This window comes from Glycine soja, chromosome 6 (assembly GCF_004193775.1).
Source record: "Glycine soja cultivar W05 chromosome 6, ASM419377v2, whole genome shotgun sequence".
NCBI classification, from domain to species: Eukaryota; Viridiplantae; Streptophyta; class Magnoliopsida; order Fabales; family Fabaceae; genus Glycine; species Glycine soja.
In genome coordinates this window covers 13,516,225-13,535,549 of record NC_041007.1, presented here as the reverse complement: position 1 = coordinate 13,535,549, position 19,325 = coordinate 13,516,225, and the positions used below count along the sequence as shown (strand labels likewise).

At 33.1% G+C, this 19,325-nt stretch overlaps 3 protein-coding genes and 1 non-coding gene across 8 annotated transcripts; 3 read left to right on the top strand and 1 right to left on the bottom strand.

The window, feature by feature from the left end:
- Positions 1–9: 9 nt before the first annotated feature.
- Positions 10–2,959, bottom strand: LOC114414083 ((+)-neomenthol dehydrogenase-like). Its single transcript, XM_028378438.1, has 4 exons — positions 2,815–2,959; positions 1,962–2,223; positions 1,050–1,244; positions 10–784 (listed from the first exon to the last, which is right to left on the bottom strand). The coding sequence occupies exons 1-4, from the start codon at positions 2,844–2,846 to the stop codon at positions 389–391; spliced, it is 885 nt and encodes a 294-aa protein (XP_028234239.1). The 5' UTR covers positions 2,847–2,959; the 3' UTR covers positions 10–388.
- Positions 2,960–4,773: 1,814 nt separating this feature from the next.
- LOC114415988 (calcium-binding mitochondrial carrier protein SCaMC-2-B-like) lies at positions 4,774–8,864 on the top strand. Of its 5 annotated transcripts, XM_028380860.1 has the most exons (5): positions 5,267–5,397; positions 6,224–6,257; positions 6,818–7,600; positions 8,100–8,190; positions 8,348–8,864. In XM_028380860.1, the coding sequence occupies exons 3-5, from the start codon at positions 6,826–6,828 to the stop codon at positions 8,538–8,540; spliced, it is 1,059 nt and encodes a 352-aa protein (XP_028236661.1). In that variant the 5' UTR covers positions 5,267–5,397; positions 6,224–6,257; positions 6,818–6,825; the 3' UTR covers positions 8,541–8,864. The 5 variants fall into 5 exon arrangements, with proteins under 5 accessions (XP_028236658.1, XP_028236659.1, XP_028236657.1 ...); XM_028380857.1 differs by lacking the exon at positions 6,224–6,257 and having other exon boundaries at positions 4,774–5,397; positions 8,100–8,263; XM_028380858.1 differs by lacking the exon at positions 6,224–6,257 and having other exon boundaries at positions 4,774–5,397; positions 8,100–8,257; positions 8,348–8,489.
- Positions 8,865–11,849: 2,985 nt separating this feature from the next.
- TRNAS-AGA lies at positions 11,850–11,931 on the top strand. The gene has a single exon. It is a non-coding gene; the product is annotated as a tRNA-Ser (tRNA).
- Positions 11,932–13,696: 1,765 nt separating this feature from the next.
- Positions 13,697–17,438, top strand: LOC114415985 (calnexin homolog). The gene is made up of 6 exons (XM_028380854.1): positions 13,697–13,952; positions 14,026–14,095; positions 15,400–16,529; positions 16,626–16,697; positions 16,801–16,914; positions 17,024–17,438. The coding sequence occupies exons 1-6, from the start codon at positions 13,839–13,841 to the stop codon at positions 17,162–17,164; spliced, it is 1,641 nt and encodes a 546-aa protein (XP_028236655.1). The 5' UTR covers positions 13,697–13,838; the 3' UTR covers positions 17,165–17,438.
- The last annotated feature ends 1,887 nt before the right edge of the window (positions 17,439–19,325 follow it).

The following is a 19,325-nucleotide window of genomic DNA, read 5'->3' as shown; positions in this document are numbered from 1 at the left end:
GGGACTTCAAATTGCTGGTGATGAAATTATGCTTGATGAATGACATTAATTTGGTCAAACTGTGTCACAAATACCATTCCAATGTCACATTAAATCATTAATGGACTATTTGGCCATCTATCATAACATCTAGTCTCTTATAATGAGTTGCTTGCTCTTAACACACAGACCTTAAGTTATCATATGACTCCTAAGTTTCCTTTCCTTTGCAATTAGGTGGTAGCTAGTAGCAAGTCAATCCACTAACCCTTTTAAGGGTCCATTCGGTAAGTGAAAAGAAAGGGAATAATAGTTTTTAATTAAAGTAGAAGATAAAAGTGTGGATCTCATCTCATTTTGTTATTTATTTCTCTTTTTTTTCGTTCTCTTTCAACTCAAAGAATGGACCCTAAAAGTTAATCTCTCTTCTTTCTGCAAAGAATTTCCCAGTAATTGCTTGATCAGGAGCAAGGGCAATCCAAACCGCAGTATCAGCCCCTTGCTCAAGTGTGACACTTCCTGAATAACCTGTTAGAGCAGTTTTCACCCAACCAGGGCAATAACAGTTAATGTAAATCTTTTCACCCTCTGGCCTTACAGAAAACTTCCTTGCCAAAAACCTTGTATAGGCATTAATCGCAAGTTTTGACACCGAGTAATCAGTGAAGCTATGAGGCCACCCTTGTGATCTCCAACTTCCATCTTCTACTTGTTGTAGAAAATTAGATATCATTCCATCAATCAGCTCCTCTGTAAGGGATTCCTCATCACTTAGTTGCTCCCTCAAAGCATCATTTTCTACTCTCTGTTACTCCCCAAACTTATAAATCAGTTTTGCATATAACATTCTAACAAAACTAACATTTATCAATATAAAAAAACACCAAAAACCAATGGTCCCACATTGTAATCTCAAAGCAACTACTAAGAAAAAGAAAAGTTCCAAACATGTTTAGCTTATCCCTGATAAGAGGGAATTAAAGATAAAGCTCAATTACTAAAACATTGTTTGGTTATATAGGAAAAACTATACTGTAATAACATATGTAGAGTAGAGTGTTTTTACGTACATTTCGTTTGCCATTTAATCGACCTAAACGTGAGCTCACATTTACAATACGAGCACCAGCAGCGGATGGCTTCATCAACGGAATCATAGCTTCAATCATGCTCTTGGTGCCATAATAATTTGTATCAATAACATTGCGAGCATTTTCAACATTGTTTTCAGACCCATGATTGAAATTGACACCAGCGTTATTTACCTGCAAGTAACGCTATTATTGCTTAGAACCATGTGATAGAATTATGGTTTTTCTATTTTTTTTCAAATATATTTTCATAATTTAAAAGTTATTGACGGCATTTCTAAAATAATAAAAAAAAAAAACATTTTCAACGGGTCTTTGTCTACTACAGGACCTCAGCTTCTAATGTAACAAAAATTATCAATCTTTATAATTTTCTAAACTTTTGAATTGCAAAATCATTTATCAAAGGTTACAATTAAATAATTCTAATATTTTACTTTTAATAGATAAGATAAGTAATTCATTGTTTATCTTAGTTAATATATAAATAAATTTATTTAAGGTTAGCTTAATTGTGAGGATTTAAGTGCTTGTTTGTTTTTCCAGTGGACTTGCAGCAACATGAAGCCCGAGACCAGTCCACCGCAGAAGTATTTCGGATTATCCCATCAGTGATCCAAACCCACGTTAAGTAGTTTGTACACTTGTACACACGCCAAAAAAAGTTAATTTTACTCTCAATACACAAAAACTCCATGCTTAGTTTACCTAGATGAAATACGAACAAATGGAAGCAAAATGTTATCCATTTAACATAATTGGAAGGCCGTGGATGTTGAGAAAATATGTTAGTCCCGAGATGTACTAAAAAATGGACAAAAACTATAGGATATGATACTAATTCAAGAAGCAATAAGATTGCAAGGAAGTAATTACGTTTTAGAAACTGACCAGAATGTCAACACCACCGTAATTTTCCTTCATCCATTCAGCAAATTGGTTGATGGATGAAGGATCCAATATATCAAGTTGATGACAAGCCACCTCCGTGAGGCCACCTTCTTGCAAGACCTTAGCTGATTCAACACCAACACTTTCGTCTCTTGACGTCAATATAACAGTCACTCCATGATCAGCAAGTTGTCTACATATCTCAAACCCAATTCCTCTGTTTCCACCAGTTACCACAGCAATAGTTTCCTTAGACCACCACCTACGCATACCCAATTACACAAAATAATGACACGGTAAATATATTATGTGAATCTTATGTCCAAACGACATATGAAGATGAAGGGTCTAACTTCTCAGCATCCAAAATTTCAATCTACATAGTTGGTTAGAAGAAATCACAAGGTAGTCTCATACCATCACATGTTTATGATCCTAACCAATTTTCATGTCATGTATTTTAGTTTTTAAATTTATAAAAAATAATTAATAATACCTGATTATATCACACATGAAAATTAGTTGAGACAAATAATAGTCTCATATCACCTAATAAATTCTATATAATCAAGCATTTTAACAACTATGAGCTTATTATGACGACAAAGCAAAATTAGATTAAAGTCAAGGTTTTAAATTACAGTTGCGGGCAGATTGAGTTTGGTTGTAATCCTTGATCCTTGATATGGCAGGATATTGTGGATAAATGTAACCATGATTACAAGAGCAGTGCTATACAATAATGAGAATTTTAAAATGGCCGAAATTGCAGTCCCCCGGCTTCTTTTGAAACCTCAATTAAAGTCTAATTATACAATCAAAAAAATTAATATAAACACATTGGACATCAAACCTCTGGTGGTCAGAATAAGGAATGGTTCTCATAAGAGAAATTTGCTGCAATCTCTTTTCTTTTCGGTCCTTTGATTTTTCTGTGCCCCATCTTCTCTATCTCTTTTTGGATAAATTGAATGTTGGATGTTCTTGGAGTTACTGGGACCTTGAGCATGGAAGAGATGTAATTTGCATCACATACGTTCTCCGCATGCCACGGAGCAAATTGGTGCCTATGCATGCCACGTTGTTGGTCCAAGCACCTATGTTGACCAAATAGAACCACTTTAGGTTAGAGATCAACTGATTTTTGCCCCCACATCCTTATGCCCATTTCTTACCTATTTTATACTCTTTTATTATTTCAAAATTAAAATAGACTCATTTTATTTTAACTTTTAAATTTTAAAATCATTTCTATTTTAATTTTGAAATAATAAAAGCATAGAAAATATAAAAATACTATCAATATAACAATTTTTTATGACAATTTATATCAGAAAAATATGCAAAGATATAATTTTTTTTAATAACAGTAAATTTTCATTAATTCTCAACTAATTTTACTTTTTTTTTCTACAAATAAACCATTGAAAGAATCAAAGTTTACATTTTCAAGAAAGTCAAGTTTATTAAATGTTACAAATAAACCATTGAGAGAATTAAAGGTAACATTTCCAAGAAAGACATCATGGCACGTGCATATAAGATTTATGCTTAAGTAAGTCGAATAGTTATAGTTAGAGTACGTATGATAATTATTGAAAGATAAACCCTAGCTCATAAGGTGTAACTCAAATGAGTAGTAATTTTGGATTTTTTAATGTGATTTAATTTTTGATTATGTGAATAAAAATCATATTTTAGGGAGAAAAATTATCCTTAACTGATATTCTACTTTAAGTTGCTTAGTTGTTTAGTTGCCTAACCGGTGTTTATTTAGCATTTGTCTTATTTTGAAGTTATTACTGTAAAAGATATGAATGAACTTTTTTGTTATGGCGCATACTCCTAATGTTATCCTCCACTTCGGAAACACAACCAACTGACCAAGTTGTGAGTACAATTCAATGCCACCAACTTTAAAAAATCAGTAAAGATGTACTCTATCAAAGTTTTCCAATTTATATCATATTGTATCTGTTTGTTTGGTAATTTTTTTTTGTAAAATACTCCCTCTCTTCTTAATTTTCTTAATTATAAAACCTTTTAAAAAAATTATTTATCCATTTTTATAAGATTTTATTCTAATTTTTAGATGCATTAATTTTTTACCTATATATTCTTAAGAAAAAAAATAATTTTAAAATTATAATATAAATAATTGACAAGAGACATAAATTACTTAAAAGCATCTTATAATTATTACGGATTGTATCGTATCTCTTTGTTTGATACAAACAAAACACCAAGGTTGGTAGGTTCAAAATTTATGTTGCAAATTAACACAGCAATATGCTTGTGTACCAATTCTAAATTTATTGTGTGTTTGTGCCAATTCTAATTTATTACGTAAGTGCGCACCAATTCTAAATGTATTTGTTCAAAAATTATTTTATTTTTTTCATGAAAAAAAGAAATTAAATAAGTTTTATACTCAACTAGCTTAATAAAATATACATTACTACGTATTAATAATTTTAATTGTACAGATATTAACTTCTTTGTACATTAATTACTTTGGTTTTTAATATCAGGATTCAAATTATCTAACATGATGCTTTGTAATTTTTTGTCTTTTATTTCCCATTTTACCAAAAACTGATTTAATAATGTTTGTGATAAATTGATGGATAATATAACCGACAACGGATTTGCACACGTGATAAGAACTTATATCAATTAAATTAACGTTTTACTTAAGAACGTTGAAAAGCAGTAAAAAGCTTAATGGATGAGGCAGGCCAGAATGTTGGAGCGGAATATCCAATAAAATTCCCCTTTTGCCCCCACTCTCACTCAGCTCCTTTCCTTATCAATCCTCGTGCAAAATACCAATAACACATCAACAAAACAAACCATATATTATGTATGGAATAAAAATCCGAAGCAAAAACCCGAAAAACCGTCACAAATCACAATTACTGGTACAACAACTTCCAGTTCCATCCATCTGTCGTTTCTCGATCTCCACAGTTCTCCACTGTTCCAACTCCAACCAAACCAGCTTCTGACTAATTTCCCTCTCTCCGCGTTTACGACACCGCGTTTCGTCAGATCTGAAATTGCAATGGTCGCATGAGCGGGACCGGCGTCGTTTCGATGGATCACGTGCTTGTGGCGCTGGGGGAGACGAAGGAGGAGAGGGAGGTTCGTATTCGGAGCCTGTTCAACTTCTTCGACGCCGCGAACAACGGTTACTTGGACTACGCCCAGATAGAGGCTGGGCTGTCGGCGCTGCAGATTCCGCCGGAGTACAAGTACGCGAGGGAACTCTGCGAGGTTTGCGACGCCAACAGCGACGGCAGAGTCGAGTACCACGAGTTTCGCCGCTACATGGACGACAAGGAGTTGGAGCTTTACCGCATCTTCCAATCCATTGATGTTGAACACGACGGCACCATTCTTCCTGAAGAGCTCTACGAAGCTCTTCTTAAAGCTGGTAGTTCTATTTAGTTTTTAGTTCTCTCTTAATTTGTAATGTACTAATGTTGTTCTCAAATTGCTACAGTTATTACTTGTTAGTGTTCAAGAGTAATTTTTTTTTTTTATCATTTTAAGTTACTTTAATAAGACTTTTTAAATATAAAATCTGATAACCGGATGGTACTTATTAGTTATGGCAGGTTTGAGGAGGCATTAAATCGTGCTTCTGATACTTGCTTTTGGATAATGCTTGTGGATAAAACACTTACTGAATAAGAAAATAAAAAGTGAATTTAACTTTTGCACTTAACTTTGGAAATTCTCTTTTTGAACTTCCTCATTTTAACTAGGGGGTGGTTGGTTTCACTGTATTTTGTTTTCATTTACACTTGAAATAGAAAATGGTGATGGAAATGGGTTTGGTTGGATTTTTAAAAATATTGTTTTCATTTTCACTGGAAATAGAAAATGATGATGAAAATGCATTTGGTTGGATTTTTGAAAATATTTTTAGTGAAAATATTTTTTCAAACGAACTAAAAACGGAAAACAATAAAATCTCGTTTTTCAGTTGAAACCAGGAACCTCATTTTGGGTAAAATGAAAATGCAGTGGCAAGAAATGTAATTTTAAGCAAATCTAAAAATACATTTCTTTTTTAAAACACATTTTTAGTGTTTTTATTTCTTGAAAGCAGAAAACAAGAACTTAAACCAAACATGTTTTCAAAATTCTAATCTTTTGAAAATGAAAACAGTTTTCAGAAAATGAAAACAAAAAATGAAAATACAAACCAAACACACACTTAATTCATTTTACTTTTTTATTTTTTTCTCGTATAGGTGCTTATATATAGAAGTTTACCCAGACACTAAGGTAAGTAAGACATTGGCATTTGATGTTTTTGCTGGCTGATAACATATGTTTCTATGAGTATAAGGTAAGATTGTTTTTGGTAGGAAACAGATTTGTGGATTCTGTGATAGGGAAGAGGTTTGCTTTTTGTTTTTTGACAGACATTTGTTGCCAGTCAGAACGATTATGTATTTATGTTCGAAGAATTTTGAGAGACTTGAGATGTTTTATATTCCTTCACAATTTTGGTGAATTCGCCTTGATATGTGTCTCTTTTACTGATGTCCTGTGCATTTTTTTGTGTGTATATTTTTAGTTTGGGGTCATTCTTTGGATCTGCATGATGCTTGAGATTTGGGGAGGCTGGTTCAATTTTTCATGATGGATTCCGTAATGTGTTTTACTTCTTTGCTTGCTTAGTTTTTGGTGTGCAATAACCTGCTCTAGTCTTTGTTCTTTAAGTGGATTTTGAAGATGGTATTCTAATATTCTTTATGCCTTTTGCGGAAGCTTTTTCCATGCTTTTTTGTTTTTCAGCCCGATAGTATTTGTCATAAGCCTGTGCAGCTTCAATGCTGCAGGTATTGAAATGAATGATGAGGAGCTTGCTCACTTTGTGGAGCATGTTGATAAGGATAACAATGGAATTATCACTTTTGAAGAATGGAGAGATTTTCTTCTACTTTACCCTCATGAAGCAACTATTGAAAACATATATCATCATTGGGAGAGGGTGTGCCTTGTTGACATTGGAGAGCAAGCTGTCATTCCCGAAGGCATCAGCAAGCACGTGAACCGGAGCAAATATTTTCTTGCTGGTGGAATAGCAGGAGGTATTTCTCGTACAGCAACTGCTCCTCTTGATCGTCTGAAGGTGGTCTTACAAGTTCAAAGCGAACCTGCTTCCATCATGCCAGCAGTAACGAAGATATGGAAGCAAGATGGTCTGTTAGGATTTTTCCGAGGTAATGGATTGAATGTTGTGAAGGTATCACCAGAAAGTGCCATCAAATTTTATGCTTTTGAAATGCTGAAAAAAGTTATTGGAGAGGCCCACGGCAACAAGTCAGATATTGGTACAGCTGGTAGGCTTGTTGCAGGTGGTACGGCTGGTGCAATTGCACAGGCTGCTATCTATCCAATGGATCTCATTAAAACTAGGTTACAGACTTGTCCCTCTGAAGGTGGAAAGGTTCCTAAGCTGGGAACACTTACAATGAATATATGGGTTCAAGAGGGACCTCGAGCTTTCTACAGAGGGCTTGTTCCATCTCTGCTTGGCATGATTCCTTATGCTGCCATTGATCTCACTGCTTATGATACCATGAAAGATATATCCAAGAGATATATTCTTCAGGATAGTGGTATGTTATTACTGCAGCCCTTAGGTTGTTTGGGACAGCTGAAATTTGTTTTTGAGAGAAAAAAGAAAATTGTCTGAAAAATAATCATGTTTGGGACATCAGCTGAAATTTGGAGAAAAACTTATTTTTGAAAAAAAAAAATGTTTTTCATGCATCAGACCTTTGAAGCTTGTCTTTCACCCTAAAAAAACGTTATTCCCAAATTTGTGAACCACTTTTTTCTCTTTCAGTTTCACACATACTGATTTTTTTTTGTAATTTACTGTGTAAAAACTACTTTTGTGTTGTATCCAAACAAACTTGCCTAAACAAAAACTAATTTAATTATAATCGATTGTACATATAATCGATTATTGAAATAATCTAATCTTCTAAACTTGATGTTTTTATTTGTGATAACAGCTTCGACTTTTTCTTCTTTTTTTTTTTATACTATAGATTGACTCTTAAATTTTTGGTCCTTGGAGTGAGACCTTTTACTCTTTTTTCTCCTTCATAGAACCTGGTCCTCTAGTACAACTAGGATGTGGGACAATTTCTGGGGCTGTTGGAGCTACTTGTGTCTATCCATTGCAGGTTATTCGAACAAGGTACAATGCTGTCAGTATTACTGTTGTTTCTCTGTTCTTCCCCAAAGAAATGATGGAGTGAAGGATGGTATCAGTTGTGTACCTTAAAGCTGGTTTTCTAGTTATGTTATGGTTGTTCTTTGCTGACAATATTATATTACATTACCATCCTTCTCAGACTGCAGGCACAACCTTCCAACACTTCCGATGCTTACAAGGGAATGTTTGATGCCTTTCGGAGAACTTTTCAGCTTGAAGGCTTTATAGGTTTCTACAAGGGACTCTTTCCAAATCTCCTCAAAGTTGTGCCAGCTGCAAGCATTACTTATGTGGTCTATGAAAGTTTGAAGAAGACTCTGGATCTGGATTAGAGTTTTTATCTACCGTACAATCACAAGATGTTCCAGACAACAAAGAAGTCGTTTCAAGTATGCTTAGTTCTAGGCACAACCGCACAAGGTACTTGCAGAGTTGTGAAAATTCACATTGTTAGTAAAATTCGTTCACTGGATAGACCATACCACAGGGTTGAGCTTGATTATTATTTTTATTGCTGAAGCAATTATGCTGATGATACTTTATTAAGTCATTAATTGCTGATGGTGGCGATAAGAGGGCTATATTAGAAATCATTCGTTATATATCTTAAAACACGATTTTGTAGTCAGAAGCTCAAAGTATTTCCCCATGCTTAACTACATGTTGATGAAGAGTTAATGTTGTATCGTAGATGGCTAAATACCTTTCTACGGTGCGTTCGTTAGTCAGTAGTCACCGCTAACTCCTGCTGGAAATTTAGAATTTTACAGCGGTTTGAGCTAAATATTCAAAATTACATAAAATCTCTTGGTAGAAAGAAACACAAACATAAATGATTACCATACGTAGCAATCAAATTCAATAAACACTTATTGTGTATCAAAAAAAGGAAAAAAAACGTGCACACACTTTTTTGAGTTAAAGTGCGAATTGTGTTGTAACATAACTAGCTAAATTACCAGTACACGTTCTATTCAATGAATTGAACCCGGAAGAAAGGCGTCACCTTCCTTGTGCCTTTATGACTTGCCTTGTCTTACATCTCTCTTCAAATCAGGGAAGAAGGATGTAGCATAGTTTCCCAAAACTGTATTTAGTTATATCATCATCTTCATTCTCTTCTTTCTCCATATCCTGCTTTTGTTCCTTTGCTCGGCTTATGGGTGGGCATACTACTACGATTCCAGCATATAAATCCTCTCCATATACAAAGGTTCTTGGGTGGAAATCCGACAATTTTCAACACAATGCAGTGATTTTAAATGTACGCTAAAGAGATCAAATGAAAAAATAATAATAAATTACATTTCAATTTCAAATGGTTCCCTCCCCTAAAAAAGTATTTTGTTATGAAGATATATGCTTATCCCCATCATCAAGAAGAATATTATTATTCTTTTGCTTTAGATAAAATTAAAATAGAACAATATTCTAAAAGAAGTTGGAAAGGAGGCAAGGACGAAATAATGACAAGTGTAAAAAAGATACTATCAGGTAGATAAAGCACTTGGCAATATATAAGATGAAAAAGATAAAGAAATGTAATGTGGGTTTAAAATTAACATACGAAAATAAATAAGATTTTTTATAAAATATGATGGTACCAACCAAGGCGTATATGTACCAAGAAAAAAAAAAGAATATGTACCAGTACACGATTGGAGCATTGCTTTCATAAATAATAATAAATAAAAATGCTTTGTGCACAATTAACCAAAAGTCTTCATATATAAAATGACAATAGATCTTTGGTTCACACGAGATTTAGGAAGTGTTTGTAAGAAATTTATTTTAATTTATAAAAATAATTTAGAATTTCTATAAATTCTTTTTTAATATAGCCACCAGATATTTATTCATATACTAATTTTTTTATGAGCTTAGTTTTAATAAATTTCTAATATCAAAATTTATATTTTCAATTAATTCAAAATTATCTTATTATAATTTTTAAAGTAATTATTTAAAAAATTAACAAACTCTAATGTCTCTGAATTCAAGTGATATTTTTTTTTAGTCTTTGAAATTTAAAAATGATTTTTTTAGTTTCTGAATTTTGACAAATTAATTTTTTTAATCCTTAATATAATAAATTGATATTTTTATGGCGGTTTTTAGTATATGGTTTTAAAATACAAATTCAAATGACTAAAAAATAAAAAATTATTTATATCAACTAAAAATTATCACAAAGTATCAATTTATTATGCTAGAAACTAAAAATAGTAATTTTTCAAAATTTGGAAACAAAAGAAATAATTTTAAATTTTAGGGACTAAAAAAAATACACAAAATTCAAAGACTAAAATAGTATCTTTCTTAAAACTAGTTTTGATACCAAAGATAAATTTTCATACTTATTTTAAAAGTTGTTGAAACCAATTTTACAAGAAAATGGATTAATTTTTCAAATTAAATCATAATAGTGGTTCATTTTGAATTTGTATTTTAAAATTTTCAGAAGGTGGAAAAAAATCGCCAATATTAAAAATTGACATGTTAATTTATTATCTCGGAGCTAAAAAAATAGTTTGTTGAAATTTAAGGACTAAAAAATACATTTTTAAATTTTAGGGACTAAAAAAATCATAACTTATAAATTTAGAGACTAAAATAGTAATTAAATCAATTTTAATTGCATAGTAATCTTTAATTAAGTTAAAATATAAAAAATTAACATTTGTATTTCATTTTTAAGCAACCGGAAAGTTGATTCTTTGAAACTTCATTATTAGCTTAGGTATTAAAATAAGAAAAATGATTATGTGAACCTCATCCCGTAGTATAATGAATAATCGAAAGTTTTGTTCCGAAAACATGATTTGAACTAATTTCCTTTCACCCCTTTCCCTTGTTCACTAATCTACATAAACTCTTGTAACCCCTTACTTTGCTACTAATTTTATGTTATTCCCAATCTGTGACGGTTGTTCAATATCCCATCCTATGTTTAATTTATTTTTCTTTCATGATGAACATAAGTTATAAATCGAGCTCATTCTAACTTTGAACATAACTTTGTAGATAAGAATGTTTGCCGGGGAAGGTTCCTCTAATGGTGCAAAATATCCATGGTTTATTATCCAATATAACCCGGAGAAGGTAAAAAAAAAATTGTTGATTATTTGTCTTACTTCCCATTTTGAATCAGAAATTATGAAATACTCATTTTTCATTTGACATGTTTTTATTTCAGAAAGAAGAACTTCCAACAGATTTTTGTAAGGACTATTTTTTCAGTCATGCGAGTGTGTGTGTGAAATTCAAGTGTAATAATATAAACTAATGTTTTTGCGATTATTAAATTAATGTAATGCAGTGATTTTAAGACAACTAGGTGAAAAATATATTAAAATTTTGATGAGGGAAGTTACTGATATTGTATTCATAATAATATGTATAAACAAAATAAAATAATTATATATTATTAATCAATCACATATTAATGTTTGAATTATTTTAAAAGTTAAAAAATTTATCCTACATGGTGGATTATAATTGGATAATTATTTAAAACTTTTTACACTTTCAATTTATATTTTTTTCTCTTATATATATCTTTTTGTTGATAATGTAGTTTAGAAATTAAGATAGAGAATTAAGTCAACTTATTAGCGGAAATGCAAAGACCCTTAATAAGGGTGGACGTGCCGGAGTGGTTATCGGGCATGACTAGAAATCATGTGGGCTCTGCCCGCGCAGGTTCGAATCCTGCCGTTCACGTTTTAATTTTTACGTTTTATTTACTGAACCTTCTGTTTACTTTTTTTTTTTTTTTTTCCTGAACCTTCTATTTATGTTAATCGTTTCTTTCTTTCTTTTGAGATGCGTGTTGTTTTCACTTAGCTCTTGAAAGAATGTTTTTATCTTGGACAATTTTTTCACAGAAATTAGAAGTAGAAGGTATAAAGTGATTGTATATTCATATCACTTTTTCACTTGCACCACCACTTGTCCAGTCCAACACATCAAACCACAACCTAGTGGTTGGATTAGGTTGAATCACAAGTTCGATCGATTATATTTTTCATTCGAAGCAATCCAGATTGGCTTGACCAGTTTTGCGGTCAAACTGGTGATCCATCAACTCGGAGTGGGTCACTTTTTTTTTTTGTGTATGATTATAGTTGAAGCAACATAGTTTCAATTTGAATCCATTTTAATTTTAGAAATCCTATCAGCCTATCTTTTTTCCTCTCGTAGTCTCACTTAGTCACTCTATGTCGTCGCTCCGCTTGCCAACCTCTCCTTCCTTCCTCTCATCGTGGTGTCATGTTGTTGTCATCTTGTTAGACTCACTCAATCCATTTGTAACGTTATTCAGAGCTGCAAGTGAGTCCAACTATTTTTTTTTCTTTTTCATTGTTTTTTTTCATGTGTGATTTTGAGTTAAATTGATATTTTCATTCACCGTCGAACATTTTTGTGTGGCTGTAATTGCATTTTTTGTTGAGTTAAATTGATTTAGAAGTGACCATAATTGTGATTGAATTGTAGATGAAATTGTAGACTCAGATCATTTTTTAAAAGTGTGGTTTGGAACTTTGGATTGGTTTAGAACTATGTTTCATTTTAGTGCGAATATTGATAAATACCGTCATTGATACCTTTGATGTTAATGGTTAGAGATAATAGTCATTTTTTTAACTTGTATTCTTTATATTTTGTTTGTGTTTTTTAAAATTTATAAATTTCATTGTGTTAGGAGAAAGATTTTAAGACAGGTATAAAATTTCTATATTGTTTTTATTACTAAATGGGTCATGCGGATTAACTAGTGACCCACCAATTCGATCACTAACCCAGTGACCCAGTTCTATGATTGGGTCAGTCATCCGGTTGATTTTTAAAACTATGGAATCAAGATCAATTGTGATTGATCTTCAAAGCCCAAAAAAATACAAAATTGTGATAAAAAAATAATGGAATTAATCTATCTAGAACGAAATCATGAGTCTCTTGAATGCTACAACCAGGAAAAAAAACACCTAGGATAATGCAGAGAGGGGCACGAGGGAAGGGTTGAGAGGATAATGTAGAGGGGGACACAAGGAGAAGAGAAAGTAGGAGGAGGAAAGGAAGAAGGAAGGTAAGGGAAGAAGAAGTGAGAAGAGGAAGGAGAGAGGGTGTCACGAAGAGAAATGGGAGACAAAAGGAGTTTTTCAAACCAAGATAGGGAAGAAGAGCAATTGATGTAGGGCCATTAGTACCCCCTTTAGATTGGATATTTTTGTTTTCTAGAGTATGAATAGAGCCCAAGGCTCATGGTCCATGGACCTGAAACAAAGCCCAGTCAAAATCCCCTTGTGAAAAATGTAGAAAATAATAATAGAGGAGAATGGAATTTTATAGCGCGGTGTGGGATTTGATATGCTGGAAGAGAGGGAAATGACGCGAGAATGCTACGTGGCGATCTCTCATTGGCTAATATCACGTGGCAGCTAGTATGATTGGTGGAAACAGGTAGCAGAGGAGATCTAGGAAGAGAAAAAGCAACAAAGCGCAAGTGCTGTGTCACATTCTCACTCTCGTTTACCAAGAGCGAGATATCTATTTAGATCTCTGAAAAACAGAGTTTCATTTCAATTCAGTCTTATTATTAGGGTTTGCCGATTGAGAGAGAAAGAGAAATGGGAGAACGAAAAGGAATCCCAATGGCTTTGGGGCTCTTGGCGATGATCCTCTTCTTCATTGCTTCCTCTTCCTCTCACCTCGTTCGCGCTTCCGATGACGCCGACGACGCGGTAATTCCGATACTATTGTTGTTGTTGTTATGTTGTGATGGATCTCTGATTCGAGAATGTTTGTGTCCTTTAGATCTTCTACGAGTCGTTCGACGAGGATTTTGATGGACGGTGGATTGTATCCGACAAGGAGGATTACAATGGTAATTAGATTCTCTGATTCGTCTTGTTTGATTCTTGTTTTCCTTTACTTACCAAGCCGTGTGTTTGGTTTATTTGAACATTCATGTTGCTAACTTATTATTCTTTACGAGTTGAAGTTTGAACATTTCATTCTAATCGGTTTGTTTCTACCAGGAGTACAGCAATTCCTTTGCACAATTCAAAATAAGGTTATTAAATTAGTACTAGTGTGTAGGTCCACGTGCTTTTTGATAGATTTTGCAAACAGGTTTCTTGTAATTCATTTATATTATAAATGGTTAACTGTCCATACATATACACCCCTGGTAAGATCATCTGACTATTTCTGATAAATGAATAAAATCAACATAAATTCATAAACCATTAGATCTTAAGATAAATGTTGGTGACTTTTTATAAATGATCTCTTTACGTATAGTGCATTTTTACATTCTTAAGATGAATATGTAGACACACACTCACGAGTTAATCCTAACCATTCGATTTTATATAGATGGTCAAGATAATGAAATCTAACTCAAATTAATTTTGATCATCCGATTGTATGAATTAAGATTAACTTTTATTGTACTCTCATCTGATACGTATCCTCTCTCTCTTTGTATGCACATATAAAAAAATATAAGCTATATTAGGGGGGGCCCCGTTGGAATTATTTTTTAAAATTATGTGGACCCAAAGTCCCAAACCTAATTATAAATTTTTGAACTGAAGGATTCTTTTTGAAAAATCTTGAAAAAATATAAGAAAATTTGTGGTGGCAATAATGAGAATTCGTTGACAATGTATTATATAATAATTATAATGTTTGACGTATACTTCAATTTATACATGCAGAATCAAAGTTAAAACTTTTTTTTTAATGTAGTAAAACATTTGGCTCCTGTTTTTCTAGCTGCAAAGGTGCATTTTGCAAAAGGATTGTATATCCTCAAGCCATGAATAATTCAACAGTCCACTGACTAGGATTTATTTTGCAATGGTTGAAGGTTGATTCCACAAAGCATATTGTGTTGGTCCAACCATTTTTGTAGGGAAATGGACAAGTCTAATAAATTACCTACTTGGCATTGCTTTGATAGGATGACATGCGGAAATATGCTTAACTTGTTTATATTTTTGGATAGTAGTACCTGACCACACTGTCCTTAAAATTGGGTTATAGATGTTTTCATTTCTTGATGCTTCTTTTTTATTTCTTTCCATTGTTTTGGGGTGCATATTTGAAAGAATGAAATAGATTGCTTGAGATACTATGATCTACCGAGTTTTGATGTATTTTGATTTGTAATTTGGGTTCTAGGTGTCTGGAAGCATGCCAAGAGTGATGGGCATGATGATTATGGACTTCTTGTTAGTGAACAAGCCAGGAAATATGCTATAGTCAAAGAACTTGCCGAGTCTGTCAGTCTTAAGGATGGAACAGTTGTTCTTCAGTTTGAGACTCGCCTTCAGAATGGCCTCGAATGTGGTGGTGCATATATTAAATATCTTCGACCCCAGGAGAGCGGATGGAAACCAAAGGAATTTGACAACGAATCTCCATATTCTATCATGTTTGGTCCTGATAAGTGTGGTGCTACAAACAAGGTTCACTTCATTTTCAAGCATAAGAACCCAAAGAGTGGGGAGTATGTTGAGCATCATCTCAAGTATCCCCCTTCTGTCCCATCGGACAAACTAACTCATGTGTACACTGCAATTCTGAAGCCTGATAATGAATTGCAAATCTTGATTGATGGGGAGGAGAAGAAAAAGGCAAATTTCTTGTCTTCTGAGGACTTTGAGCCTCCTCTTATACCTTCCAAGACAATCCCTGATCCTGATGATAAGAAACCTGAGGACTGGGACGAAAGAGCCAAAATCCCAGACCCAAGTGCTGTGAAGCCAGATGACTGGGATGAGGATGCACCCATGGAAATCTTAGATGAAGAAGCAGAGAAACCTGAAGGATGGTTGGATGATGAGCCAGAGGAAATTGATGACCCAGAGGCAACTAAACCAGAAGACTGGGATGATGAGGAGGATGGTGAATGGGAAGCCCCAAAGATTGAAAACCCAAAGTGTGAGGCCGCCCCTGGTTGTGGTGAATGGAAGAGGCCAACGAAGAGGAATCCAGCTTATAAGGGAAAGTGGAGTGCTCCTTACATCGATAACCCCAGTTACAAGGGCATATGGAAGCCTCGCGAGATTCCAAACCCTGAATACTTTGAACTCGCAAAACCTGATTTTGAGCCTATTGCTGCTATTGGCATTGAGATTTGGACAATGCAGGATGGCATCCTATTTGACAATGTTCTGATAGCTAACGATGATAAAGTTGCAGAATCCTATCGGGAGACTACATGGAAGCCCAAGTTTACCGTTGAGAAAGACAAACTGAAGGCTGAAGAGGAGGCGGCAACGGGTTCAGATGGTATTTCAGGCTTCCAGGTAATAAAAGAATTATGCGGTTTCTCTTTCTCTTTTACTCTCCTTAAGCACCCAAACTATCTTTCTCATGCATAATGTTAATTTCTGACCTTGCAGAAGAAGGTATTTGACCTCTTGTACAAGATTGCAGATATTCCCTTCTTGAGCGAGCACAAATCTAAGATTTTCGTAAGTACCTAAGTAGAATATTCAAAATACTATCTTCTCTTTTGGTACCCGTTGTGTAACTTTTATTTGTATAGAACCTAATGTAATTGATGCTTCTCTGCAGGATCTCATTGAGAAAGCTGAGAAACAGCCAAATCTCACAATTGGAATTCTTGTAGCTGTTGTGGTTGTCTTCGTGTCAATTTTCTTCAGACTCATATTTGGTGGCAAGAAACCTGTGAGTAGTGAAATTATTTTCCCCACACTCATTCAGAGTATTTCTTTCATGGAATTATTATTCCTTATGATTGCGTTTAAATCTCGTAACCAAGCCTCTTCTTGTGCAGGCAAAGGTGGAGAAGAAACCAGAACGCACAGAAGCTTCCAATAACCAAGGTAGTGGAGAGAATGAAGAAAACAAAGAGAAGGAGAAACAGAAAGAGGAAGCATCTAATGCTGCGCGTCGGAGGCCAAGGCGAGAAACTTGAAATGGTTGAATCTTTATTTTAAAGTGGCGCCCTGTTTAGTATCATCATCACCACAGATAAATTTTGGGCTTAGTTTCATTTTAGGTGCACTCTGTTTTCAGTATTTTCTTTTTTCTTCCTTTTAAGAAAAGGAAAAGATTATTTGCTTCAGGGGTGTAGATCTTCTCCTGTTTTTGGAGACTCGAGTGTTTGAGCTAGTTGAAGTTGTACAATTATTTTTCTATTAATGGATTCTGTTTTTAACGCAGATTAATGCCTAGCTACCTTTCCATAATTAATCGAAAATCCCTATTCTAATACCTACTATAATGCAATAGAATAATGATAATTTTTCGTCATTTTTATTACTGTGTATTTGCAGATAAGAGTAGCAACTAATTTTTTGTAATGTGGCTAATAGTTTATTATATGCGTTAATGTAAACTTCAAACATAGTTTATATAGATTTTTGTCAATAATGGATTATGAACAAAGGAAAAACAATATAGTTCCGTGCAAATGGCCCATTGAGAGACCAGCTGGCACCGCAGAATGCAGGGTCTTTTAATTTTTTTTTTCTAATAGTGCTTTTAATTCCTTATTAATTTGTGTGACATTATTAATTATTCTGAGCAAATGAGCAATTAAAAACACATTAAAAAAAATAAGATTATTCCATCAAACTCCTTCACTAAAAAATAGTGAAGGGAAGGGATGCCGAGTGATATACGAGGCAATAAATTAAGGTATTTGTTGTATGTTAGGGAACGAAGTAACATCCAGTGTAATAAGTAAAAACTTCAAAGGATCATCGATGCAATTACTCTCAAATTAAAAGTATATACAAATTTATTTACTCTAAAGGTAAATTCATTTTAGAACGTTATACTTTTTTTTTTGCTCGGCAAAAACTATATATATATATATATATGAGGACAAATATATTTCGGTACCAGAAGTACCCAATGTCATTGGGAATTGGCCCATCCCATCCCGCAACATCATGTAGCTTGTTGCAAGAATACCCTAGTTATAACTACTTAAGTCATACCCAGGGGCAATAGAAACCATTAGTGCCAAACAAAAAATTCCACCATAAAACATACCCATACCAACTATCACCTACTATGTATCATCCTATGTCAGCAACCTGTCCCTATACCCACCCAAAAAACAAAACAGCACTGTGTGAGAGAAGAACGTTTACTTATAGCTTCGTATATCACTTTTTTTTTTTAAAGAAGCTTCATATATCACTTGTATTCCGCATTATATTTCCTCTAGTATTTTTAATGAAAGCCTATGAGTTGGTTCTCTTAAAAAAAAAAATCATTTTTTTTCTAAATGTGTAAAACATTAATAATTTTGTCTCTAGGAGATGAAAATTCAAATTTTAGTCATTGAAAGTGAAAAAAGTGTAACAAATTCATCAATCCATTAACTTTTGTCTATTACGGTTAATGAAAGAGTTTATATGACATAAAGAGACAAAAATGATTGTCAACATGACTATTAATAAATTGGACCAAAATGTCAGTAAGTTTTTATTGGACCAAAATATCATTAAGTTTTCATTAGACTAAAATGAAAATGCCAGTAAATTTTAATTGGACTAATTTGTCAAATCTCAAATTTCGTTTTATTTAAGGATAAAATATAATTTAATCTTCATTTTCTTCCCAAAATGACTATTTATCCAAAAAAAACTTCATATATCACATATAGTTTCACATAAAATATATCAGTATTCAAATTATAAAATAAATAATTGCAGTACATATGAGCATAGTTGTCCATTATTATTATTGTTGTTGTTGTTGTTATACATTTTTTTAAAAAAATTCTTTTATTAAATATATTATAAAATAAATAACCAACAAGTTATTGATTTGAGTGAAACTCTGTTTGGTTTCTTTAAGCAGAATATCATGTTTGAGTCTTGTGAATAAAAAAAAAATGTGATTGGGAAGAGAGACCCCATAAGGTGGTCAATCAGGTTCCCCAACTTATATTAGTAATTGATAAAGCTGATGAATACTTCAAATCAATGTCATGAGCACAAAAAAAAATTTAAAAAGTAAATAAAGATATTATGGAGGAGATTTTTATTCATCATAATAGGAAAAACTTTACGTAAATTATTAGTTTAGTTCATGGCCCTTTAACTTTTATATTTGAACCA